Source organism: Mycteria americana, chromosome 1, assembly GCF_035582795.1.
Source record: "Mycteria americana isolate JAX WOST 10 ecotype Jacksonville Zoo and Gardens chromosome 1, USCA_MyAme_1.0, whole genome shotgun sequence".
Taxonomy (NCBI): Eukaryota; Metazoa; Chordata; class Aves; order Ciconiiformes; family Ciconiidae; genus Mycteria; species Mycteria americana.
Window position 1 is genome coordinate 53,828,824 of NC_134365.1, and position 27,842 is coordinate 53,856,665.

The window sequence follows — 27,842 nt, forward strand, 5'->3', positions numbered from 1 at the left end:
GGGTTAACGGCCCCCTGCCCGCTGTGCCCTTGCCGGGAGGGCGCGGCCCGCCGCCCCCCCATCAACGGTCGCTGCCGCCCCCGCAGGGCAGGGCCTGACCGGCGGCCGCCCGGAGCCGCTAGGTGGCGCGCGGCCCCCGGCCGGGGAAGCGGCTGTCTGCACAGGCGCACTGGGGCCGCAGGGAACGGCACCGGAGCTGGCGCTCAGCGAGGTGACCCCGTGTCGCCTCTCCCGCCCCTCGCTTTGGCGAGAGCTTCCGGGTCACGCCCGACCAATAGCCTCCGCAGCTTCCCGAGCGTCACCGCCATCACGTGAGCGGCGAGCGTCTCGCGCCAGAGGCGGGTGCACTGCCGGAGGCGGTTCCCGCGGCACTCCTGCGTCCCATCAGGCAACGCGCGGGCGCTGCTCCTCCGCTCTATGGTAACCATAGAGATCCACGGCGGTGGCGGATCAATACTGGGACGGCGGCGGCCGTGGCGCCGTGGGGAACATGGCGACGCTGGTGCTGGATAACGGCGCCTACAACGCCAAGATCGGCTACAGCCACGCGAACGTCAGGTGAGGGCCCGGGAGGGGGCGGGACGGGCGGGCGTCCGCTTATCGCTCCGCCGGCGCTCTCTCGGCGCACCTGCCTTCCCGCCGCTCCCTGCCGGCGCCTGGGCGCACGGGAGGCCGCCCCTCCTCTGCTTCAGCCCCTCACCGGCGAGCGGGCCGCCAGCGCGCCTGCGCTCGCCGTGGAGAGGCCCGGCCTGGCCCCGCCCCTGCGGCGGGTGCCGGGCCCCGCCCCTGCGGCGCGCGCCGGCCTGCGGGGCGGGGCCGTTACACCGTTCCCCGCCGCCCACGGAGCAGGGGGTCAGGGCCTCGGGGCGGCGGTGCCGGTGCCTGAGCGCGGAGGAGCCCCTGGCGCCCTTTTTGTTGTGCTGGCGGCGGGGGGGTCGGTTTGCTTTCCAAAAGGTGTCTCGTCTGCACCGGGGTGTCAGAAATTAGAGATTTCCGTCGTAACTGGCTCCAATAAATGGATTAAAACCAAAACACAGCAGCAAAGACAGTATCGAATGCTTATATATACTGCTTATGAAAGTAGTGTAAAGACAACGCATGTGTCTCATATCACAATGAATAGGAAGCTTCCCAATCTTTTCCAGCGTTATTCCCAACTGTCAGTTCAGATCAAAGACTGCACGCTTGAAAACATTTACGGCAAATCAACTGGATGAAATTAAAGATCCCTCCGGTCTTTTTTATATTCTTCCTTTTCAGAAAGTAAGTAAAATATTCCGAGTTTAACATTATAGCAAAACGTAAATTGTTTTAAGGAATAGTTTTCATACAGTATGCCCCAATTGCAGGGTTATATGTAGTATCACACAAAAATCAAATTCAGCAGTGTGAAGTTTAACAATCATAGAATCATTTAGGTTGGAAAAGACCCTTAAGATCATCGAGTCCAACTGTAAAGTTAACACTGCCAAGTCCAGCCCTAAACTGTGTCCCTAAGCACCACATATACTCATCTTCTGAATACCTCCAGGGATGGTGACTCAACCACTTCCCTGGGCAGCCTGTTTCAGTGCTTGATAACCCTTTCAGTCAAGACATTTTTCCTGATATCCAATTTAAACCTCCCCTGGCGTAACTTGAGGCCATTTCCTCTTGTCCTATCGCTTGCTACTTGGGAAAAGAGACCAACACCCACCTCGCTACAACCTCCTTTCAAGTAGTTGCAGAGAGCGATAAGGTCTCTTGTCAGCCTTCTTTTCTCCAGCCTAAACAACCCCAGTTCCCTCAGCCGCTCCTCAGAGGACTTGTTCTTAGACCCTTCACCAGCTTCGTTGATCTTCTTTGGACACACTCCAGCCCCTCAATGTCTTTCTGGTAGTGAGGGGCCCAAAACTGAACACAGTAGTCAAGGTGTGGCCTCACCAGTGCTGAGTACAGGGGGACAATCACTTCCCTAGTCCTGCTAGCCACACTATTCCTGATACAAGCCAGGATGCTATTGGCCTTCTTGGCCACCTGGGTACACTGCTGGCTCATATTCAGGCAGCTGTCAACCAGCAGTCCCAGGTCCTTTTCTGCCGGCCGGCTTTACAGCCACTCTTCCCCAAGCCTGTAGCATTGCATGGGGTTGTTGTGACCCAAGTGCAGGACCTGGCACTTGGCCTTGTTGAACCTTACACAGTTGGCCTCAGCCCATCGATCCAGCCTGCCCAGACCCCTCTGTAGAGCCTTCCTTGCCTCAAGCAGATCAACACTCCAACCCAACTTGGTGTCATCTGCAAACTTACTGAGGGTGCACTTGATCCCCTCGTCCAGATCATTGACAAAGATATTAAACAGAAGTGGCCCCAGTACTGAGCTCTGGGGAACACCACTTTCAACCAGCCACCACTGGATTTAACTCCATTCACCACAACTCTTTGGGCCCAGCCATCCAGCCAGTTTTTTACCCAGCGAAGAGTACACCTGTCCAAGCCATGAGCTGCCAGTTTCTCCAGGAGAATGCTGTGGGAAACCGTGTCAAAGGCTTTGCTAAAGTCCAGGGAAACAACATCCACAGCCTTTCCCTCATCCACTAAGTGGGTCACCTTGTCATAGAAGGAGATCAAGTTAGTCAAGCAGGACCTGCCTTTCATAAACCCATGCTGACAGGGCCTGATCTCCTGGTTGTCCTGTACGTGACGTGTGATGGCACTCGAGATGATCTGTTCCATAGCCTTCCCCAGCACTGAGGTCAGACTGACAGGCTTCTGTCAAAGAGAATAATGTATATAGGAAACACAATTTACATTGTTTTTGTAGTGTAGTAATTAACATATTGATAGGGAATATTTGTAACATTCTTATCCTATGTAACATTTACTTCTTAGCATAGAAATGTGAATTTAGACATTTTCACTCTCAAATTTCTTTATATTAACAGTCTACCAATCACTCGTCTTTTTTTGATTTCTAGTAATTTTTTTAAAAATACAATTTTATTTTCTAAATAGTGCAATTTTTTTCTTAAATTCCTACAGGGTTACTTGGTGAACTGGGATGTCCAGAGACAGGTCTGGGATTATCTTTTTGGAAAAGAAATGTATCAAGTAAGAGCCTTTTTTTAATTACAGATTTTGTGTAGGTTAAATACTGACTAATGGAATTAATGTAAGTACATCAAATATTAAATAGAACTGGTGAGCTTACTGTTCTCTTTGAAAGTGCCTTCAATTAGAAATCACAGGGATTTCTTTTTTTGCAAACTGAAGAAAATTTTTACTTTGAGCTCTGATGTAGGAATTTAAAAAACATTTAAATTTTGTAGTCTTGTGTGTATTCATGCTGAGTTCAGTTCACATATGTTAAGAAATTCACATCAATATAATTAAGAGTTCAAGTTAGTAAAAAATAATAATAATTATAGGCAGATACAATGCAGTTTAGAGATCAAGAAATGGTTGATGTAAAAGAGAGTAATGAGCTAGGTCAGTAGGCCAAAAGACATACACATTAAGTAACCAACTTTGGCTAACCATTTTCTACCTGTGAGTACGTTGAATGTATAAAATATAAATATCTGATACTTAATATTTCTCACTTATGTCACGAACTGGATCTAGCACAAGAAGTGTAGTAAGGCTTCCCTGTTATTTTTTCTTAAAAAAAAATGTTATATACTCTGAAAGTTTTTGGTTTTTGTAACACCTAGGAGGCAGAATGGTACTGAGAAAACAAGTAATGCCTCAAAATATCTTAGTCTCCATACATAAAAAATACAGTGTTGGCTTTTGCTACTTAGCTTTCATTTTAGTTTTGGAACTAGATTCAACTTAGTCATGGTTTCGAGGAGAATTTGTTCTTAATTCTTTTTCATGAGTGAAGACTACAGAGAGATACAGCTGGTAATATGTTTAGGGCCATATCCAGTTATGATTGAAGTAACCCTCTGAAGTCCTCTCTAAAGGAGTTTGAGATATCAGTAAATGCGGAAAGTCCAGGATCTTTTGCTGGCCTCATTAGAGGTCACTGGGAATTTTATTATTGATTCTACTTTGTGCAGGACTTGGTTATTAGATAAGTAATTTTGTGATGCAAGTGCTGAGCTGTTGAAGAGACTTATCTTTCTGTAGTTGACGGGATTAGTGTAAAGTATCTTACATTAGTACTGTAGTGTTCCTTTATAGGTATCTTTTTAAAATGTTGGATTACAATTGGTAAGGACGGTAACAGGAGAAGAATATATATGAAGATGTTCCCTTCTATTATGTTTTTACTCATTAATTTGATAAAGTTGTATCACTGCTCATGAAGTCTTAAAAAAAAAGAAAACTTTCTAAGCTTAGCTTCTACAAACAGATACGGCAAGTGGTAATCATGTCTTCAACTGCTGCAAAATATCGTAATGGAGTATTAATTTCTAAGTTTTGTGTAATGACAATCTTAACATATTTTGCATAGGTGGATTTTGTAGATACCAATATTATTATTACCGAACCTTATTTTAACTTCAGTTCAATACAAGAATCCATGAACGAAATTCTATTTGAAGAATATCAATTCCAAGCAGTTCTTAGAGTAAATGGTGAGTCTGTCTCCTTCTAGTTTGCATTTATATATTTTGAAGGTTAACCTTGTAAATAAATAAATAAGCATGCATACGCACACACATGTATATATAAAGATAGTAAAGAAATTACTTCAGTTCCTTCCTGGCTTTTCATTAATATGCTCCTATATGTACTCTAACTGGATTAAACTTTTTTTTTTTTTTTAAATTCCAGCTATATTCTCATAGTACTTTCTTAAGAGTGTCATGGTATGTAATTAAGGGAAATTTGAGAAGAAGCAGGATGACAGAGATAACGGATGGATTTTACAATAGGATAGCCTTTGAGAAAGTCTACCAAAAATTTACATGAAGTCTTTGATAGCTTTCCTTTTTTTTTTTTGGGGGGGGGGGGGGGGTGTGGGTTTTTTTTGTTTTTTTTTTTTGTATTAGCAAATAAAATGCAGCGTTACAATCATTAAATGTATCTTAAAGGGAATGTGTAAATAACATCGCAACCCTCCTGAAAGATAGCTGGACATAGGATGCTCCTTTAGATAGGTTTGATACATTGCGGTGTGATAAGTCTGCTTGGACTTCAGGAGAGGAAACTAAACATGGACTGGAATTATTGAAAAAGAATAAATGGGGGCATATATGACACTTAATTTTATCCACTGTCAAAATTAATTAATATGTTGGCTGTAGTATTATGTATTGAGGTCTTGGAAGTCTGTCAAAGGCATTTAAAATATGAAGCAAGTACACTTTCATATCAATGCAAATTCTAAAAGTGTATATTCATATAAAAATTAAATGAAATTTTCTGTATTTCAGCTGGAGCTCTTAGTGCGCACAGGTATTTCCGGGATAATCCGTCTGAGCTATGTTGTATCATTGTGGATAGTGGATACTCCTTCACACACATTGTACCTTATTGTAGAAGTAAAAAGAAGAAAGAGGCAATCATCAGGTAAACTGCAGTATATATTTACTAGAAGAATTGTTTGCTATGCCCGAAGTTAATAATGACAGAATTCCTTGTGTTACTCCTTTTCTGTAGGATTAACGTTGGAGGAAAACTCTTAACCAACCATCTGAAGGAGATAATCTCTTACAGGTAAAGCATGCTGATCATCATCTTGAGACCTGGTATGAAATGAGCTGGAAGTTTGTGGGGTTGTGGGGATATTCTTACTGGTTATGTGAATTTTAGATTAAATGCTGTTTAAAGGACAAGGGAATCTTTGTCTGTTACAATCTTCTAGCTGCCATTTTGAGCTTAAGATCAAGATGAATTAACATGAGCTTAAGCTCTTTGGAGAATTAGGCTGTTAGTTTTTAAAGGGCCAGTGCTTTTGAAGTTGCTGAGGTTACCTGTATGTTCACAATTATACATGTCCTTACATATTTTCTGAGATATCTCAGTAGATCATCAGTCTGATAACTGATTCTCTGAATATCACAAATAAAATTAAATAGGATCAATTTTACATTAGGATCCTTTAGCTTGGAACTTTATCTAGGTAAAGGTCTTTGCTAGTAGAGCTAGTTGCAGGATTATGGCTATACTTGTTATGAAGACATTGGGCAAATGCAGGTAGATGTTTGTATTTATTGAACTGTGAAATAGGAAAATATTAAACTTCAGTAGGCCAGGAATGCTTTTGTAAATTGAATGCAAGTTTTAGATATTGAGATGTAGCTTTCTGTGATTTGAAAACTATGGTTGCTCTTCTCCAGTGAAAAACTGGACAGGTAATGCTAAGACTTAATTATTCTCAAACTTCTGTGTTTTTGTTCTTTTGTTTTTCACAGGCAGCTACATGTTATGGATGAAACGCATGTAATTAATCAAGTGAAAGAAGATGTGTGTTACGTTTCTCAAGACTTTTACAAGGACATGGACATCGCCAAGTACGTATACAATGGTACTAAATGTAAAAGTTGGTACTTATGAATAATCTGTTTCTACAAACAAATAAAACTCTACTCTTAATCAGAAAATTTTCCAGTTAAGTCCCAATAGTTGGGATTTAGAACTTGTTCTTTATTCTGTTGTATTTTACATTCTTCTCTTTCAGATTGAAAGGAGAGGAAAATACTGTAATGGTAGATTACGTTTTGCCAGACTTCAGCACAATCAAAAAAGGATTTTGTAAGGTAATGATAGTATGGTTTTTGAAGTATTTTTTGGACTGTTCCCCTGCACAAGTCTAGTAGAGAGGTTAAAAAGACTTTCTTTTTTCTAATGCTGTATTGTAACTTCTTTATGTGATATGCATTAATTGGTAAAGTTTTCCGTAGTAAGTTGAGATGAAAATTAAATACTGTGTTTCCAGCATAGCATTTTATGTTCTGTTATTGAATACTTGTAGCTTTCTATGCTTGTGCTCTGTCATACAACCTATTCATATCATTATTGTTGGGGTTTTTTTTTAAAGTTAAGTTGGAAAATGTTTTCTCTGCCTTGATAGTTTTTCGTTAAGTCTCTCTGAATTTCATTTAAATACCCTAAAAGGTAGAAGGTTCAAAGTCATGTTACAAAAGAGCCTGAAAAGTCTTCATAGTAATGAAGACAATTTAACAATTTTATCTCATTTACTGAGTTGGCCATAGTTTCAAAAGCAGTCCCAATATTTTAAGGCCACTCTTGTGCATACCTATTTTATTTTGCTTTAGGCAAAACTGCAGTTAATAAGAGCAGAGTCACTTCAGATTTAATATCAGCATATGTATTATTCTTAAAAGATTTGTTGATAATACAACTTAACATAGAATATACTGCCTACCTTTGCAGTACATGAAAAAGATGAGCTGAATACCCTAGGACGTAATTTCTTTTCTTAAGTGGTAGCTACTATTCATGTCTTTAATTTAGCCAAGGGAAGAGATGGTGTTAAGTGGAAAATACAAGACTGGTGAACAAACACTTCGTCTGACAAATGAAAGATTTGCAGTTCCAGAAATACTCTTCCATCCTTCAGATATTGGTATTCAAGAGATGGGAATTCCTGAAGCCATTGTTTATTCTATTCAGAATTTACCTGAAGGTATAGCCTAAAAGTATTTTGAAAAGTGGGTGGGTGGGGGGTTATGTTGGTTTGGTTGGGTTTGGGTTTTTTTTTGTTGTTGGTTTTGGTTTTGAGGTTTTTGGTTTTTTTTTAAGCATCCAAAGTGTCTTAAGCTAGTACTCTCAATATGCCAGTTTCTAAGTTGTTGTGAACTGTTCTGTCTTCTGGTGTGTGCCATGTACTCTAGAACTCATTGTCTACAAGGTTCTCTGTTAGGAAAACACAGTTTTGTGGTGATTCATTGATTGGTTTCTACTCTTCTTTCAGTTAATCACTATAGACTTAATTCTTCTTAACATCCTTTTCTAACATGACCTATCTGTCTTTGATGCCGATAATGGAATATACTTGAAATTAGTTTTAGTTGTGTTTTAAAATACCTTTCTTTACTAGAAGAAGAGAAAAATCAAACTGACAAGAAAAATGAAACTGACCGAACTCAGTAATTTAAGCATCAAAGTATAAAACCTTTCTGACTGCTGTGTTTGTCAGAAGTAATACTAAAGCTTTCATTTTATGGATGATGTACTTGTAATTAATGTTATTGCTACAAAGACGTCTTTCATAGGTTTTATGATACCACATAAGTATGGGGACGTTGAGGCTATTATTTTGTACTCTTAAAAAAATTGTATCATTTAAAATCCCTTTTGAAAGGGGAATTGTGTTGGCAGACATGAAATTTAATAGACATTATAAGAAAACAGTAGTTGTCAAAGCCAAATTCTAAAAATCACGAAGAACAGAGGGTGATTGATCACTGTGTTGTATTTCTCAATAAAACTGTTGTAACTGATGTGATCATTAGATGATCATAATAATCTATGGATGTTTCTTACTTCTGTTCCAATTCATAACAAAATTGGGAAAAAAACCTTTAAATATATGTTCAGTCTCTAACTACAGATTTACTTATTTATTTTACAGAAATGCAGCCTCATTTCTTCAAGAACATAGTTCTGACTGGGGGAAACACCCTTTTTCCAGGCTTCAGAGATCGGGTTTATTCTGAAGTTCGATGTCTTACTCCAACTGATTATGATGTTTCCGTTGTTCTTCCTGAAAAGTAAGTTCTAAACTGTACTGAACAAGCTTTGTCCTTCTATCAGAACAAACTATAAAGTAGGATTTCTTTTGCTGATTAAAAAGATATATTGAGTAAAAGGGTTAATTTAAATATTAAGTGAACCAAAATCATACAACAAGATTGTTTTAAATCAGTGTATTTTCAGACAAACCAAATAAATTAGAGACCACCTTCTTGCCCTGTACCTTGGCTAATAAAGTTAAGCATATAAGTAAGTGTTTTCAGGATCGGTCTTTTTATTGTAAACAGATAAATAAGACTGTATTGTCATTAAGTGGATACATAAGTATGCAAGATTAGAGTTTAGTCTTTTACTTAGAAGAATTTTCAGCATCTGAATGCTGCCATGTCATTATGAATGTAGCCACTTCAGGGACTTGGAAGGGGTAACATCTTTGCAGAGAGAGAGTATACAGTTGAGACAGTTGAGTATGTCTTGAAAGTACAAAAAAACTCTTCACCTTTTTTAAAGTATTATTAAAGAGTATTTTTAAATATTATTAAAGAATCATTATATGTGCAAAGTAAATACAAAAACATCTCCACTTCCTGCCCTCTTCACACCTGCTTCCAAAGAGGCACTTGCTTTTTATAAAAAGCAAAGTCATTTAGCCCTGCTGAAATTTCAGACTTTGTCTCGTAACTTGTCTGGAGCTGGATGGTTTGATTTAGCAATCAAAAATGTATTTTTAAATAGGTATGGCTAAATAAAAGTCTTGGAAATCATCACTGCATACTTTATTTTAAATTAACTTACAGATGAGTAACAATAACTTCATTCATTTTTCAGCCCTATTACTTATTCTTGGGAAGGTGGGAAGCTCATTTCTGAAAATGATGATTTTGAAGACATGGTAGTAACTAGAGAAGATTATGAAGAACATGGACACAATATCTGTGAAGAGAAATTTGATATATAGGTAGCATAGTTGGATATGTTGTTATTCCATTGTTTTACTCAGAATGGAACTCTTCGAACTACAGCCTGTTTTCTGTCAGTTAGGATTGTGTTTTAGCTTTCCTGTATTCAAGTGGGTTGGGAAAAATAATTTTCAGAGTTTAAAAATAAAGGTGTACAAGCCTAATACTATGAAACAATTTGTTCATTGTCATTTCATTATGTTCGTCTTTTACTGATAGTTTCATTGTATTCTTATTGCCTCAATGCATGAGGCAAGAAAAATATCGAATGCTTGTACTGGTGTGACACTAACACATGTGAGAAGAAATCAAGGTTGTTTTTTTTTTTTTTCAAAATGAATATTATTCTAACTTGTGCATGCAGTTGAATGGACGTTAAACACATCTCAAAAGGTCTCTGAGATTGCCTATCCTCAAAAGGAATATGTGAGGTTTATTTTTGGTTATTTTAGTGAATAGCCATGAGAGGAATATATTTGAAATGTGACCACTGCTATTGAAAGTATACTTGGACTTTGAGAAGAGAGTAATTTGAACAATTCCTTTTTAAAAAAGGGTTTGGGGTTAGTAGGTTGTGGGGTGTTTTGTTTGGTTTTTGTTTTAAACAATGGCTGGGCAAATAAGCTTCCTGCCACTCCCCTCACCTTTCTGAAAAGGTGACATCAGAAGCTGTCTGAGGTGAACGAAGCTTGCAGCTGTGACATGGGTAATCCCATCTGTATCCCATCCATGCATTCTAGATAAACACAAATGCCCCAGCCTGTGCTTGTTATTTCTGTTTACAGAGCAAAGGTGGCATCAGCAGCTCTGTTACCATGCCGTCAGTCTGTGCAGCATTGCGCACAGGCAGGGAAAGAGCAACAGCACAGGCTAATAGCCAGACAGAAACCTCGGAGGGCTGTGCTAGCAGGGGGTGCCCCACCTGGCTTGCTTGGTTGCCAGGACAGAGGCAGGCACTCGCACAGGGTGGAAAATGGACACACAGGTGCTGACACTGGTCTTGACCTGATGCAGCTCATGGCCACAGGGGAACTGCCCTTTTAGTAGGGCTGGTGATACTCAGTGGTCTCAGATTTGCAGAGAAGTATCCTATCCTCAGCTGAAGTCTCATATTCCCTCTCTTGTCTGCCCCTGTGTAAAGCCAGTAAATATACTTACGCAGTACGCTTACTAGCTTGGAACAAAGAGCGCTGACTGACTTAGGCAGCTGATGGCAGCGATCAAGCAGAGGCTTCATTGGATTTCACACCCCTCCAGTGATCCTGGACAGGGTCCAGAAAGGGGCACGCTGAAGCACAACTAGATACTATTACCTTCTGAAAATTTGTTCTTTGTGATGATATGTGACCCGAGGGTAACTGGTGTCATTGAATGGTCAGAGCTGCGAACAGGGGAAACAAAGGTGCGTACCACCAGCTTCTGGGCTCACTGATAGCAGTAAGATACAGAGATATCCTCACATCTGGCTTCCATTTCTTTTCTACTTCAGATAAGCACATGGAGTTAGAGCCACATTGTTCTGATCAACATTCCAGATTCTCATGAGCTGCTCCTGTTGCTACCCAGAGGTCTCAGCATAAGGGCAATACAGAAGAGAAGTCAACACTCCAGAGAATGGGAGATGATGATGAGCTACCCCAATTTGTTAGTTTTCTGAGATGATCTTTCTTCTTGAATATCTTTTTTACTTTGGACTGCCAGCTCATGGTGGCTTTCCTCCTGCTGAAAGGAATGGAAGAGGTACCCTCCTCCCTCTGTTAATAGCTAGATGAGCCACACAGGAGGCAGCTAGGGTATTAATCTATGAGAACACCACCTACAAATTCTTGGATACAGCTGTTGTATTACTCTGTGTAAGAAAATACAGGACATGAATAAGTCTAGTACACTGTTATTTTGACACTCACATGTAGATGCCCTTGTGTCCAACCTCTAGTTTTTTAAATAACTGCTTCACAAAATTATCAGCATGCTTTAGCTGGGAGTTAAAATTAGGAAATACGCACGTTGTTCCCATAAAAGCAACAATGAACCTTTTCCTTGGTAGGAGCAGACATGAATGCTCTATGAATAGAAGTAAGCCTCCTTACTTTGAAGGTGGCACCACTTGTCCTTTGACTGCACTGGAAAGTACCTCTAGACTAAACTCTTCCCTCTGGAAATTTTATACTTCAAATACAAATTCATACTGGCAATTAATTTGATAGCTCTATGCTAGAAATCATAAATAGAAATGAGTGAGAGGTCCAAGTTTCCCTACCAGATCATTCTGTGTCAAATATTGTTAAAAATAAGTGACAGAACTTAGACTAAAGTTCAATAAAGTTTTCCCAATTTTGGAATGTAACTGAAAGTGTAACAATTAAAACCAGTAATCTGTATTTCACCAAACTTGACCTGTTCAGCAGGCCCTTATACGTAACAAGTGATAGGACAAGAGGAAATGGCCTCAAGTTGCGCCAGGGGAGGTTTAGACTGGATATTAGGAAATTTTTCTTCACTGAAAGGGTTATCAAGCATTGGAACAGGCTGCCCAGGGAAGTGGTTGAGTCGCCATCCCTGGAGGTATTTAAAGGACGTTTGGATGAGGTGCTTAGGGACATGGTGTAGCAGTGGTCTTGGCAGTGTTAGGTTTATGGTTGGACTCGATGATCTTAAAGGTCTTTTCCAACCTATACGATTCTGTGATTCTGTGAAAAGATCACATTTCTTTCAACAAAAGATTAAAAATTAGCAGATTCTCCTGTCAGGTTAGGTGAATAAAATAGGACTCTCAAGAGCTCTTGCTGTCCTTTGCAGAACTAGATCAATCTTGACTTCTTGTCCCATGAACTGAAGGAAAGCACCTGGCAGCTATAAACTCCTGCTGTCCACTTGAAGCATTTCCTTACTGTTTGATACCCAGTACTACACCCACTGAGCTGCCTCTTCCTTACGGAAGTACTACAAAATGATAGACTGATTCATCACTTTTTATGCAATGCTTTATTATCATCATCTTTAAATTAGCACAAGAAAGTTCTAATCAAGTCACAAAGTGCAAGAATTTGTTTTTTAAAGATACAGTTTTCCCCAAAGCAATTCCCAGTCCATCTAGCCTACAAACTGCCATGTTATCACCCCTTCCTGTTACCAGGTTCAGTATTTTGAGTGAGGCCCAGTAAAGGGACTGAAGAGAGAGAGAAAAAAAAAACCCAAACTAAAATCCCCTTCTCCCACTACTCAACACCAGCAGCACTTAATCAGGAAATACTTTCCTGTTTACAATTCTCAATAACCTACTTCTGTACATGCTCCCTTTTCTGGGAGAATGACCAACCCCCCCCCCCCCCCCCGGGCTAGAAAAAGAATACATGGCCCTGTAGTCTAGTAATTAGGGCATTCACCTCTAAAAGGTGAAACTTGGTCTTTTTTCCTCCTCCAGAAATTATTTATTTTACACTGGACAGTCACTCTTAAATAACAAGTGCATAAACAGGGATGCATGGACAGAAACTTCAACTACATGCCCTGATCTCTAACAGGGTGAGGTCATTTAAATAAGGCTACTTGAAATATGCAGGTTAATCCTACCTATTACCTGTACACATTGGTTTTATCTAACAGTGATCTAACAGTTTTATCTAACAGTTGGTTTTATCTAACAGTGTAACCATTTCAATTTATAACAGAAAAGAAAACAGCACTTGTTTTCAGAAAGCTTTGGTATCCTGGTAACTTGACCCCCCATTTGAAGAACAGTTGAGGATGTATATATCTAAAGAAGCATATTCACAATAAAAAATTGTGGTCATAGTGGAGCTAGTCCAGCAAAGGGGCCATGAAAGTGATAAGGGATTGGAGCATCTGTCGTACAAGGAAGAGGCTGAGAGAGCTGCGATTGTTTAGCTTTGAGAAGAGAAGGCTCAGGGGAGGGAGTAAAGACTGAGCCAGACACTTCCCAGTGGTACCCAGTGAAAGGACAGGAGGCAATGGGCACAAACTGAAATGTAAGAAATTCTACCTAACTGGAAGGTGTGCGTTTGGTTTTTTTGTTGTTGTTGTTTTTTTAAATACTGTGAGGCTGGTCAAACTCTGGACCAGACTCACCTGAAAGGTTGTGGCATCTCTGTCCTTGGAGATATTCTAAACTCAACTGGAAAAGGCCCTGAGCAGCCTGCACTAATTGACTCCACTTTGAGCTGGGCAGTGGGACTAGACGAGAGGTCCCTTCCAATCTCAATTCTATGTTTCTATGTCCAGTACATGATCAAATGTCTGTCATGAGGATGGAAAAAGTTTAACCCCTATAACATTATATTGCATATTTATTTAATGATTTGAATCAACATTTGCTTGTCAATGTACAGTTAACCATCAATATGTCAAGACAGGCCAGCATGCTTTCTAGCTTTGCCCTATGGATCCATAAACACTCTCAAAGTGTTATACACTATCAATCAGTTATTTATGACAAATAACTGAACACTATCACAGTATCCTCATGTTAAAACAAATTGCTTAAGTACACCAAGAGATCTAAAACAAGATTATTATTCCTCAAGTTTTTTCAAAATGTAATTTTTTTTTTTTTTTTTACTTACTTTTGCATAACTGCCAGATTAGCAGCAGCACATCTGCCAGAGTGGGGAAGGAGTAACAGGCTATAATTACTGACTGCAACTGCACGCAGCTCCCCTGCCTAATGAATCTTGTCTGCCACAGATTCAAAACCCACTGACCTGCTCCTAACCTTTTTGACACACTTTATACACTTTTACAACACTCATAGGAGTCAATCTACAGTTTAAGATTAGATTACAGTTAGATTATGAACTACAGATTGAAAAGATTAAAAACCTTACTGGTTAACAACCCAAGCATGGCTCTGAATGTAGACTTGGCTCAGCCAGAAAGCCATGGGGTCATGGGACAGAAGGGAAAAAGTGCCAAACCCTGAACTCAAAGCAGCACAAGCAGTGTGCCATTAGTCATAAAAGTAATTAAGTACATTTTGCTTAAAACAGTCATTAATTACAATTAATGCTTTTTAGCAGCATAGTTGTAGTTTCCTGTAACTGAAGATGTAAGGACATAAGAAGAAAATGGTTTGTATCATGAGCAATTTTCATATGCATCCCTGCCTTTTTTTTAAAAAAAAAAAGCTATATTGATGTCTAACCATTTAGAGTACAAAATTCACATGTATTTTTACAACCACTACAATAGACGAGAGAATGGTATTTTCGGAATTCTTTAATTAATTTCTTCTTCTGTTTCAAAGGAATAGTGGGGTCATTGTCCACCTCTTGAACCAATGCAAGAAGATACCGATTTGTTTGTTGTTTTTGATCTTCATATTCTTTAGTTGTCACACGCTGACAGAAGGTGAAGCCTTTGTAAGAAATCAGAGGTTCAGATTAAGTTTAATGCATCGATAAGGGCCTGATTAAAAAATATGATCAGAAACATAGGTATATTGATATTCCAGTTCAGATGCGATTACAATTCTCTACAAACAATGTGAAACATACAGCCCTCCACTGAGCATGGATGAACATCTAAACATTAATTGCAAAAATAAAATTGAAAAGCAGTGTTACAATTGCAATATCACAGATGATTTTGTATTGCAAACAGGCCTGCAAGACAAAGAGCCAATACAGTTCTTGCAAATAGAAGCCATAATGAAGAATGATACATGACAATGGCACCTTGCAGTTGTCATGATCCAGTGATTCCCTGTGAGTGAATCAGATCTGTAGCAAGGCCCACTACATAATGCAAGTGAATAAATACTTTAGAGAAACAGTTGCCTCTGAACCACACCTCTGAATTCAGGAATACAATTCAGGAACTTCTAGGTGACTAGCCAGCTCAGCATGGTTTGGGCACCAGAAGCAGAGGTGATGGAACAGGCAGCAGTTCAAGGTGAGGGCAGAGCAAAGAACTGGAGCCTGAGAGATAGCCAACTTAAGCACTATTTAGCTATAAAAATCTTGTGAACCTATGCAGTAAAGTACTGCCCTGCAAGGATTCAAGCCCCGTCATTGGGCAGGTGAGTTCCAGCCTGAGGAAAGACTGGTATTCAGCTACTCCATGCGTTAGCGAGCAAGTTGGTTGAACAAGTGTCAATTGCCTAAAAGGGAAAAAATTCTTACTATTCCTTCTGTACAAACACCATCTTCTTAAGGCTTCATGTAGAGAGTGGTAACCACCTAAGCTGCCAGAATTTTCATCCGGACCTGTCCTTCCCTTCTTTTACAATGTCTGTCAAATACCAAATGTGAAATACTTTTTATGGCTTAGTAGAGTCAGATCAAGAAAACATAGCTCTTTCAAAAGGGAAAGCTTAACAACTTCTGGCAAAGAGATTAACTCTTAAAACTTCAGAGTGGATCCTTTAGTCCAGTGGTTTCAAGTGGCTTACTAGATTAAAACCAACCCCAGAGTTCCCTCAGTGTTTTTAGGAATGTTTATTTCCACCAGACCTAATGATTACCCTCCTGCAATAGACAGACTCATTTTCTTATCAGGGTCTCCCAGCCTGAGGGACTCCTGCTCCCACCTGCACTTCAGAAGTTCACCAGCTAAGAATGCTCAGTAGCTCTCAGGAAAGATTTTCCTCCTGTCTCCTCCATGAGAAAAGGGAAAATGACACCAGAAGATGAGGCACACAGGAAACAGGAATATGCCATGCTGGAGGGCTTACAATCAGATCAAACTAGCTATTTCAACAAGTAGATGGAATCTATATGCATTTACAGATTGAAACTCCAAAACTTAGTAGGGAAAATATAGTATGGGGTTTGTACTTCAGTTGTCTGTTCAATGTGCTGACGGAGATCACACAGGCTCCAAGTATACTGTAGACAGGCAACTCCTTCCTCTATTGCTCATCTCCGTATTCTTTGGCTACACAACATGCAATACTCAGAACATTGAACTGGAAGCAATTTGGACACATTCCAGAACCCAACACAGATGGGAAAAGATTCTGTATCAAAACTACTTCTCAGACAGCTGCTCTATTAAATATACTGTAAGTTATTGTGCTGTTTAATACTATTACTCAGTTCCCTAATGGTTTCTCTTCAATGTTTAAGCACATAATGCACTGGCAATACAGGAGTCAAAAGGAAGAAGCTAAAGAGTCAGAGAAATTCAATTAAGCCAAGCCTTTTAATCACAGTGCTGAAAGATATTTTTGGCAGCAAGGCCAGATGGAATGTTAGTTCATAAAATAAATGAGCTGGAAAACACTAATCCCACATACACACCAAGTGTCAAATGCCTTCTTTTTAGGCTACACTACCCTTCTGTAAGTCTTAAGCTCTTAATAAACTTTGTGCTTACCCAAAAAAGGAAGAGAGTTCTTCAGAATGCTAAACAATCAAGGTCTGTGCTCAAGACATCTATTAGAACCTCAAACTACTGAGCTCTATGAGAATTTTTAGGTGTCTTGTGGCAGAAATATAAGAATGCTGTTCCTAGATATAAAATCACATCAAATTCACAAACCAAATTATAAGCAAGTCACTTCAGGAAGCACATTTTGCATTAATTTCTCCAGAAGTAATTATTTGGTAAAAAAATTTTGTAATGTGTTTGAAGTAGATAATTAATAGAATCCTTGTTCTCTAATATTCAGAGATCAGTGTTTTGCTTATAGCAGATAATTTAATTATTTGGTGAATTAGCTTTAGTCGCTTTAGTGCTTCACTTCTAATAAAGGAAAAGAACATAGTCTATGCAAAATTATAGTCAACCGATGATAAATCAATTTGTATAGAAAGGTTCTTATAAAAATGTGTATCACATCATCTACCTGAATCAATATCTGGATCTTGTCCTTCTAGCAAACTCTCAAGTCTCCTACTAGTTAGTTCCAGAAGAGATAAAGGAGTCTGAAAATACAATCCGACAAAGAAAAAAAGTTACAAAAACAATACTTCCGTATTTTGAGAATCTAAAGCGTTCAGATGATCAATTTAAAAGTCACATAATTAACTGCAGAAGAATCTATGCCTACATTTATGTACACATTCAAAATCGCTCAAAAAAATTGCACTAAACCACATGTATCTGTTTATTCCTGATATTTCTGGCCGAAGGAATAGGAGGCAAGATATTCTAGATGATGTTTTCCACTGAACTACAGCAAAAACTGTAGTGTAGACCTTGAACTGATTTCAGCTTATATAATACAAAAGGCTCTTAACTGCAGTTATGAAAGAGTGAGCCACCATCCACTGTGCTGTCACTGCTACGAAGCAGTGGGCACTTGATTTGTTAGATCTGGCTCTATCTGCAATCATGAATCAAAGCCCTAACCCTCATGTCAGAACACTTAAAAAAAAGTATTTGGTTTTGGCTGTATATTAACACACACAGTAACCAATTGATACTTTCAAACTAAACTGAAGCTAATTAAAAAAAAAAAAGTCTCCCATGTGTTTTTAGCTGACGTCAGAAGCAGAAATGAACGTGTTGTGTAAGAACTAAAAATAAGATTTTACTAAAACCAAATCAATGTTTCTGTGAGGCTTATTTGTAACTGGACAATAAGTGTCTAGAGCATTTTACAGCTATCTTACAACAGCTGAGACAATTAGTTCATCTCTATCTAGTTTAGTGTTTTAATGAGGAATTTTATAGTTGAGGAAAAACAGCAGTGAAGCATCACAACTTTAATGCACTGGTTGAATTCAGAAAGTCAATATAGGGTTTGGGAAGGTTGCATCTTTTCACGTGTGACAATATGATGGAACGTAAATAAAGGAGACTAAAATATATCTGTATATTTACATAACTGATCAAGTTAAACAGAAAGGCTATTTCATTTTGTGGTTCTATTTATTTCTTTAATTTAGAAGTTAACATTCCAAAATACCAAAAGGAACTCTTAAGAGTTGTCAAAGCTGCACATGTACACTGGGGCACTAGAGCATGCCATATTATGTATCACTCAGAGTATGTCAGCTGACTTCTAAAGGACAAAGACATTAAGAAGTCAAAAAATTTAGCAGATAGCCATCAGAAACAAGGTGCCAGAAGGCCTCTAAGAATTTCTTAACACTTCAAACACAAATGATGCAAATAAAGAGAAAGAATATTATACATAAAGGATTGCAAAGCTCTCAAAAAGCTGTCCTCCACAGTCTGAAATAGCTTCTTGCCCTACTTGACTGTACCATTAAACTGTAACAGACAGAATATTAACCTCTGCTCCTCAGACCTCTTATCTCCAAAAAGGCACTTCATGGCATTTAACATTTAAAATGACAAAGCCAATGAGGTAAGGAAAACGCTACCTTGAAGAGCTCAGAGTGATTGTCCATCAGAAACTGAGTCAGCAGTTCTGCCTGTGGTTTTGACAATGTCCTATTTTGTAAGATGAACTTTGTACAAGTCTTGATGATCACTGATCTGTTATCAAACTAGACAAAGAAGAATCCAGATCTGGCATTAGATTTACTTGCAATGTGTCAGCAAAGAGTAAGTATAACAGGATGCTAGCAGTGGGAAGAACATACGGATACTTGTTTTAAAACAAATCACATTGGAAGGCAGTAAACAGAATACTTCTAACTCTGGAGAAAAAAAAGTTAGCCTTAGTATAGAGAAGTGCTATTTCCCACACTAAACATAACAGATACTTACTTGTTTTTGCAATTTGTAGCTCTCAGATTCGGATGCAATGGCTACAAATGTCAGAAGTCTATGTAGCTCTTCTCGGATATTTGGTGCTAATAATTTTAAATAAAGTTGTGATGCCTCTAGAGCTTGATCTGTTTTTCCTTTTTCTGCAATGGAGTAAAACAGTGTATCCAGTGGAACTGTTCATTTTCAGAGTCAAGAATACATATTTAAATTCCAATATTAATCCTATTTTTGGGGGGGGTTTCCCTCCAAACAAAGCAAGTTCTCAGTGACTTCTAAAACCTTTTGACAAGACTCAGTACAGCATTTAGTCAATATAAGCTTAAAAGTTTTGTCCCATAGCTAGTCAGAGAACAGATGGACAATATATACAGGATATTACTACATCCTGTGTACAATGTGCAAACACCAAAGTGATGTTTGCACTGTTTGTGTTTACACATCTTATTATATTCCAGTATTCATCTCAAAGTAATTAATGAGCTGAACAATTCTAACTTTATCATTGCTTTGAGGTTTGGTTTGTTTGGGTTTTTTTGTTTGGGTTTTCGTTTTTTGGTTGGTGTCCCTCTGTTGTTGTCCCCCCCCGTCCTTTTTAAGCCATTAGGTTATAAATTTCTCAAGGAAATGTGGTAAAGTGGAAATAATCTCATAATCCTAAAAGGGTTTTTATAGAATTCTAGTTAACTTCACTTTGAAAGTGAGGAACTATCAAAAAGCCAAGTAACTTAAGGCAAGAGCAAGATGAGGGCAGATACAGGAATAGAACCTATGTATGATTTTCTGGCCTCTGTCTTACTAGGACAGAGGTTGCAATTGATAAGAAATAATCCAGGACTTTCAGAGGTGTAGCACAAGCAATTTGAAACCATCTTTGTTTAAAAAGAACACCAAAAGAGCAAGTAAGTGACCCTTTTCCAAAAGAAGGCCAGACAAAACAGCAGGAAAGAGAATTGCCAAAGGACATGATCAAGACAGGCAAAAGTGTAGATATGAAGACAGGAAGTTCAAGCATTTCTATAGAAAAGTTTAAGAGTTTCTCTGATCTGTGATTAAAGCTTTACTGAGTTACTTTGAAAGACTGTAGAAAAAAAAAAGAAAAAAGTTCCAACGTAAAAAGGTTCAATAAACCACATGGACTAGTTTGACCAACTGCATTCATCTGTAACATAAGTAAAGTACCCTAGATCTGTTTATTTTAAAGGCAACAAGCACAGCAACATGTTTGCCTTCACAACAGATCTGTATTATCAGCCATCTTGAATCAAGCTGTTTAGCAACTGAGGAAAATAGTTATAACCATAGGAAAATATATAGGGAAATAGTTATAACCATATATATGTTGATCACAAAATGAAGTTGTACTTTAGCTAACTGCAGCACTTCAAGTTAAATTTGAAAGTGTTTTAAATATGTAGTGTTCACAGCTAGTTTGAGCTTTCTCTTGCACTAGAGTCAGAAAAACAGCACTTTATCAAAAGAAGGTTAACTGCACTGGATTGTACTTGAAAATTATTATTAGAATCCAAGTGGTTATGCACTGAAGACCATAATCTATTCCATAGCACTGAGAGGGGAAAAATGGTTGTAACATAGTTAAAGCACAATCTCCTAACAGTGACCTAGTATGAACTAGAACACAGCTGAGGACCCAAAAACACAGACTAATATATTCAAACACAGAATCATTTCCTAATAATAAAATTATGGCTACCACTTCATCAGAAAGCAATAAAGCATTAGAAACTGCTTGTGAGATAGTCTCACTCAAGTTGGAAAGATAATAAAATTAAAGCAAGAATAAGCAAGAATAGCCCTGGACATTCACAGGTCATGTAGTTCAGATCAAGCAGATACTTAATAAGGAAAAGACCTACAAGCAACTAAAGCATTAGAGTAATTCAGCAGAATTATATCAGTCTTTTCCCTTGCCTACAGATTTGGCTCTTTTGATTCTCTAATTTAGTAATATTCTATAATATTGGTTCATATCAGTTTTGTATTTAAAGTGCGTATATGAGCAATAACATTTTTAATTTAAGTGAACATTTAGCAGAAGTTACCAGTAGCTAAGTCAGTTATTGCAAATTAGCTTTTTTTTTTTTGTGGATGGGTTATACAATTTTGCAATAGTTTCCCTTTCATGACTTCTATTATAATCTGATTTTTTTTCCCCTTAGCAAAATACTACTGGTAAAACCAGTAAATACCAAAAATGTATTTACCAGTAAATACCAAAACGCCTTTGGTATTTTCATGAGGTTTTGGCCAAAGGATCCATCACTCTGTTCCAATTTTTACACAGGCCAACTGTGCTCCTATGCCAGTAAGCTTGTCATAGTTCTCCAAAAACTGAAACTTTTGATAACACTCCATAAGCCCTACAGAACTGAAGAAGTAACAGGGCCTATTTAGGGTAGGATTAATCTTAAACTTGTATTTAAATGAAACCCTTCTGTTTTACTTGTGAGCATATGTAGTGAGGGTTTTTTGGGGGGGGATCACAGCATGAATCACAATCTCAACAGTCCCTTTTATAATTTTAAATAACTTCTATTACTAAAAAAGCCCTAAGTCCAGAACTTACAAAACCTTATTCTGGTTAACAAGAAAACTTTATAGCAATGATTTTACTTTTATGTTATTCTTCACAAGTAGCAATAAGGGAAATTCTGACTAGCAGTAAGAAATTTTCACAATCAGAGTAGTTATATATTGAAACAGGTTACCCACAGAGGTGGGTGAATCTTTATCCTTGCAGATTTTCAAAATTCAGACCAGGCCCTAAGCAATTTCATCTAACTTTGAAATTTGTCCTTGCCTTGAGGTTCTGGCTAGTCAGAGGTTCTGACTAGCGACTTGAGCATTCCCTTCCAACCTATACATTCAAGTGCATCTGCAATAGCATTGCAAATGGTGTCATGATTCAGTCAACTAACACTTAGTAAGTTACATCCTTTATACAGCTTTCACTTGTATTTTTTGTTCCAGGTTGCTCTTACCTATAAGTTCTATAATTCCTGAATGAATATTGAGATCCTGAGTGGCAAGAAGGGAGTCCTTCTTTTGACTATAATACTTTATTATAATGTCAAAAAGAATCTTCTTGTATGTATTCAGACTGCTGGGTTTGTTAGTGCTTTGAGGTAACTGCTGACTAACCATCACTATGAATTGGTCTGGGAAATACTCCAAGCATTCAACTGCAGCATAGAGCCATTTGTCAAGCCTGTAGGAGGAAAAGTTAGTTTTAGTGCTTACTGTAAAATGCTTTGCCTATTCTTATTTAATCCTTTAAAGAAAATTAGATAGAAATAACCATGCAGGTATAGTCACATATTTGAATCACAGCATTAAACTTGTTGCTTAAGCAGTTTACGTAACTTATTTCACTATAGTAGTTCAAGGACCTGCTCAAAATAAGCAACTTCCACGGTTTTCCTATGCTACAGACAATACACCTGAGGTATGCCCAGATCAAAACAAGCTGCAATCATGCCAGACTGTCCCTGACCCCAGGACACTTGCCTGATTCAGCTAGTGTCCACACACACAATGAAACACACAATGAAAACCCACCAGGGCTAACCAGGGTGAAAAAGCAAGGGACTGGATCTTTACAGAAGACAAGGATGACAATTAGTTTGAAAACAGAAAAAAATAAAAATAGTTTAAATCCCAGAAGACTGTGGAAGCAGTTTGTTATGATCTACTATAAAGGCATGAGTTTTCTTGAGCATTTGTTGCCTGTATGACTTAACTCGTGAGAGAAAATGCAAGGAGAACCTAAAATTCAGGTAAATAACTCATTGTCCAAAGAAGCTGGAAGGTCAGAGGAAAAAGTCACTAACTCAACCATTTTGTACAGAAGAAATCTAAAATTATAGAACTGTGGGGGGCAGAGGGAGAATTACTTTTATCTGACTCTCTGGATAGAAAATAATTTTAACTGAATCAATAACTTGTGAGAAGCTACTCCAGCCCCCCACTTAAGTAATTGTAGGATAAAGTAATGAAGCAAGCATTTAATTTTCTTAACACTCATCTGATATATTAGCAAAGACCCAAATGTTAGAGAGACTTAACACAGAATAATACAGAGTGAGAACCACATACAAGATATTTTAAGAGACATAAACCCACCAATCACCCAAGAATCAAGTACAATGGAAGTATAAAGCTCAAAAGAAACAGCGTTCATTAAGCCATTCTGGGAGGGAAAAACCCGTGGGGTTAAGATGCTATCCAGCAATAAACCTAGTTTGGAACCTGGAGTGTCATCAGCTTATATAAAACTTTAAACATATGTAAAAATATCAATATTTTCTCCCTAAAGCAAGAATACATAAACACTTAAGACAGGTACACAGATTGACCTCAGTCTCACAAACAGATAAAAATTGTATTGCTTTGACAGAAATAAGCATCACTAAGACATACACACATGAGGACACATGCCTTGACATAGTCATTAGAAGTACATGTTAAGATAGAGATCAGCCCAAGTGCCATCAACAGGAACACTACAAAAATAAGAGAACATTTAAGGAAAAGAGCACTGACGACATGCGGCCACTTTCTTTTTTACATTCTCATGATATAAGCATTCTTCAGTGCTACAGCTTAGCTTCTCCTCTTCTGTTGCTAACAATAGATGCCTTTTTGGCTTTATACGTTCACAGCACCACCACCAGGAACTGTGACAAACAAACAAACACCTCAGAATAAGTTTTTTCAAGTTCTAATATCTGTTATAGAGACCTAAGAGTGAAGTGTCTGGTCTAGAAACTAGGAGTGTTTTTGACACTTGAGGTTACAGTTTTGATGTATACTTAAAATCCTCAAATGTCCAATCCTAAACAAACTTTTTGTGAATTCCCTTACCACTTCTGAAAAGAAGTCAAAGGAAAGTACATTAATGCCACCGCTGTCTACAAATATACCACTGTTACAATGTCTATTTTGTTCACTTAACACAAATCTTTGATCAAGAGTAAAATAAAGCATTTACTAACAAATCCATTTTATACATGTATAACTTACTCAGGCAAGTTTAAGCTACATGTAACCTCTCTGTCCAGGAAAGTATTTGAGATAATCAGGTCTTCTTCTTTGCCAGAACAGTCTGGTTTTGTCTTCACTGAAGACACCAAGATATCTTCTAGAAGCGGAACATCAATTAACTGCAGCAGCCGTAGCAGAGTTTGCTGTTTCCAGACATCTTCTATTACTGATACCATGAACAAAAACACACCCTCAGAAATAAGATCTCATGTAAAACACTAACCTTTGTTTTTACTCACTCAAGAATGTTTTAAGTGTTCAAAGAAAACAAGGAAACAGCAGAGTGTGAAGTTTCTGTGTTGGGGAACAAGGGATCAAAATAGGAATGCTGAGAAAGAAGGCTTTAAAGAGAACATCTCTCTCCCCCGTCATATTAGAATAATAACCTACTCTAATTAGTAATACATACAAGAAGAGACAAGTGAATAGCAAAGGAATCATATAATACAGATGTACTTAATCTTAAAACCTATTTATGCAAATACCACTTCAGAAGGAAATAGAATAGCACCATCCTGCAAAAACTTAATCCGGTTTTGTTTCCTTCAGTTACTTACTATGAGCATTTACCCATTTAGCACTTGTTTAGCTATTTTGTCATTAGTGACATGTTAAATTTAGGACTCTGAGGGGCAGTGTTTAACAGAAATGAGGTACTCATTCCAAGTAGATACAGTGAAGAACAATCAAGTTTTAAAAAGAAAAATCCAATCCTCACCTCTTTTTGAAAGCAGATGAGTTGGTTCACTAACCATGATCTTTGGAGGTAAAGATGCATGAACATTTATTGATTGAAGAAGCTCCTCTACCCTCTTTTTATTGGCTGCTTCTAATGCTAAGGGGTTTGAAAGTGTTGTTTCACACTTCGTTCTGCTTAGGGGGAAAAAAACCCAAACTTACACGTACAACAAATATGATCAGGACACACTTATCTTTCTGTCATTTCATAAATTGCTGTTAAATCAGGACTTCAGGGTTTCATTGTATCTGGGGTCTATCCTGCTGCTAGAAAACCAACCATCCACATCTGCTTTGTGGAAAGGGCAAGGATATTGATTCCAAATACTGTTTATTAGTTCCATTTCTTTTACCAGCTTTCAGCAAGTAGCTCATTCATGCGAATTCTCAGATTTCAGCACAACTGGTTGCAAAACAAAATGATTCCTAGGCTTATGCTACTGTGCCAGACTATTCTAAATAACAAAGGGCAGATCAAAGCAGTTCAACATTACCAAGATATATTAGGTAGCATCTGCGATTTAGGCATGACATTTCTCAAAACCGGCACAGTTTTCAGAAGTCTCCAATACCTGGGTTAGACAGACGTAACTTCATCTACAGTTAACCCACCTTAACTTTAAAAAAAAAAAAAAAAAAGACATCAGAATAGTTCAGAGTAACTCACTTGGAACGTCTTCTTGTCTTCTGTTTACAGATTTGCTCAGGAGACAAGCTCTCATTGTCTTTATTCTTTCTCGGAAGAAGAGGAGTAAGACTGCCATTTACAAATTTATAAAGACTAGTGCTTGTGTCTTCAAACTCTGTTTCTTTCTCATTCTTGAATAAGTAAAGCTTTGCTCCAACTGGCTCAAACACCTTGTGATCCATCAGTGCTTGGCATACACGGACTCCCTTCAGCCGAGAAATATCATTGCAGCTTAGGTACATGCTTTGCATAAGATGGCTCAGTACCACATCAACAGCATTTGAGCCGGTGAAACAGTTTTTATATGTTTTCAGATGTTGTCTACGTTTTTTGATTTCCACCTGACTGTGAAGAGCATGGATAATACTATTCCACAGCTGAGTTGCTTGAAAAGGACCATCACAATCTGCAAAATATTTATATGAAAGTTTTACAGATGTTTATGAAGCTTTACTTTAACATTTTTAAGAATATTTTTACTCTGTGAAGTTATTTCTATATATACATATATTTAAAAATTCTCCAGAAATCAGCTTAATTTTACAAAGACAGAGAAACATAATACTTCATGAATCAGTCCTTCTTGTAAGTTGACTCACACCCACTAGGGTAGAGTCAACAGAAGAGAACAAAAAGACACTAAATACAGGCGAGGAAGGTTTTTTTGTTATTGCTGTTACCACACATATTGTATGTATGTACACACACACATTAATGCATTACAGAATCACAGAATGGCTGAGGCTTGCAGGGACCTCTAGGGTCCATCTGGGCCAACCTCCCCTGCTCAAGCAGGGCTACCCAGGACCATGTCCAGGCAGCTTTTGAATATCTCCAAAGGTGGAGCGTCCACAACCTCTCAGGGCACCACTGAGAAGAGCCTGGCTCCGTCCTCTTTGCACTCTCCCTCCAGGTACTTGTAGACATTGATGAGAACCCCCTGAGCCTTCTCTTCTCCAGGCTGAGCAGTCCCAGCTCTCTCAGCCTCACCTAGGGGAGATGCTCCTGCCGTCCCCAGTTTCTCCTCCACATATCACTCTCAGCTCAGCAGACGACAAACCAACATTTGCCACACATTAAACGTGCCTGCCTCCCACCTTTCGCTCCGAACACTTGGACGCAGCTCCACGCCCAGCCCTAGCAGCGGCGCCCCCCTTAACCACGACTTCTGGGGGTACAGCCGGAGGAAGCTCCTCTCTCCTCTGTACAGCTGCTGACCCCCGCGCTAGCTCCTTCCCGCCCGCCCGCGGCACCGGCAGCCAGAGGCACCCGTCCAACGGGCGGGCACGCGCCGGCCCCTCAGAGCCCGCTCCGCTCCCCAGAGAGACCGGACGGAGCCGCCGCCAGCCCCTCAGGCACTGAGGAAGAAAAACCCGCGGCAGCAGAGGATGGGTCGGCTCTCTTCCCCCACCTCGCCGCCGCCCGCTCCCCCGCCGCGGCTCTAACTCGCTTTGACTCCGGAGCCTCCTGAACCGCGGAGTCAAATAAACCGCCATAACCGCGGCCAGTGCCGCTGGCGGAAGCCGAGAGAGTGCATCACTTCCCGCCCTCCTCCGCCTCCCCCGGCCACCGCCCCAGCGCCGCCCCTCCGGGGCGGAAGTGAGGCGCGCTCCGGCCGCCCCCCCCCCTTCCCTCAGCGCTGTGGCTGTCGCCGTCGCTATGGAGTAGCAGGAGCGGGACGGGGCCGAGCTGGGGCCGGAGCGAGAGACGGAGCCGGCGTGACAGGCGGCCCGCCGGGCCCACAGGGCGACGGGCAGCCGGGTGCCGCGCCGGCAGCTTCGCGCGGACTCAGGTAGGAGGCCTGTCCCCCGCGCCGCGGGGCAGGAGCGGCTGCCGTGGCCTAGTGCCACTGCGCGGGGCGGGCTGGGCCCGCTGGCTCCGCAGGGGCTGGGGATGGCGGTCTCGCGTCCCGGGAGCCCGGCGCTGATGGGTGGATGGAAAGGGGGCCGCCCTGGAGGCGCGATCGTTGCGTGAGCAGGGCCTGGCGGGGACCGTTGAGCTGCCCGAGCCGGCGGATCGCGGATCACCTGCCCGCAAACGCCGCTCACCGCCGCTCGCCTCTGACCGCGGCCGCCGCCCGCCCCAGGCACGCTGCCTCCC

The 27,842-nt window shown here is 39.8% G+C and overlaps 3 protein-coding genes across 7 annotated transcripts in view; 2 read left to right on the forward strand and 1 right to left on the reverse strand.

Moving 5' to 3' along the window:
- Positions 1-289: 289 nt before the first annotated feature.
- On the forward strand, positions 290-9,912 carry ACTR6 (actin related protein 6). The gene is made up of 11 exons (XM_075497820.1): positions 290-558; positions 1,146-1,263; positions 3,021-3,089; positions 4,441-4,564; positions 5,366-5,501; positions 5,592-5,648; positions 6,347-6,445; positions 6,613-6,691; positions 7,410-7,581; positions 8,530-8,668; positions 9,480-9,912. Exons 1-11 carry the CDS (start codon positions 491-493, stop codon positions 9,607-9,609), a joined length of 1,191 nt encoding a protein of 396 aa, XP_075353935.1. The 5' UTR covers positions 290-490; the 3' UTR covers positions 9,610-9,912.
- Positions 9,913-13,244: 3,332 nt separating this feature from the next.
- Positions 13,245-27,268, reverse strand: DEPDC4 (DEP domain containing 4). Of its 3 annotated transcripts, none has more exons than XM_075497844.1 (9): positions 27,154-27,268; positions 25,722-26,148; positions 25,035-25,186; positions 24,296-24,482; positions 22,255-22,481; positions 19,253-19,395; positions 18,904-19,029; positions 17,418-17,496; positions 13,245-14,984 (listed from the first exon to the last, which is right to left on the reverse strand). In XM_075497844.1, the coding sequence occupies exons 1-9, from the start codon at positions 27,236-27,238 to the stop codon at positions 14,767-14,769; spliced, it is 1,644 nt and encodes a 547-aa protein (XP_075353959.1). In that variant the 5' UTR covers positions 27,239-27,268; the 3' UTR covers positions 13,245-14,766. The 3 variants fall into 3 exon arrangements, with proteins under 3 accessions (XP_075353959.1, XP_075353948.1, XP_075353967.1); XM_075497833.1 differs by having other exon boundaries at positions 25,035-25,189; XM_075497852.1 differs by having other exon boundaries at positions 25,035-25,189; positions 26,840-27,266.
- A 44-nt stretch (positions 27,269-27,312) lies between these two features.
- SCYL2 (SCY1 like pseudokinase 2) overlaps positions 27,313-27,842 on the forward strand; it is a 38,612-nt gene continuing 38,082 nt past the window's right edge. For 2 of the 3 annotated variants that reach the window (XM_075497871.1, XM_075497864.1), the window contains exon 1: positions 27,313-27,534. The gene's annotated coding sequence lies outside the window, so the exon portion shown is untranslated. The remainder of the gene's footprint in view (positions 27,535-27,842) is intronic. The other variant, XM_075497880.1, reaches the window with a different exon arrangement.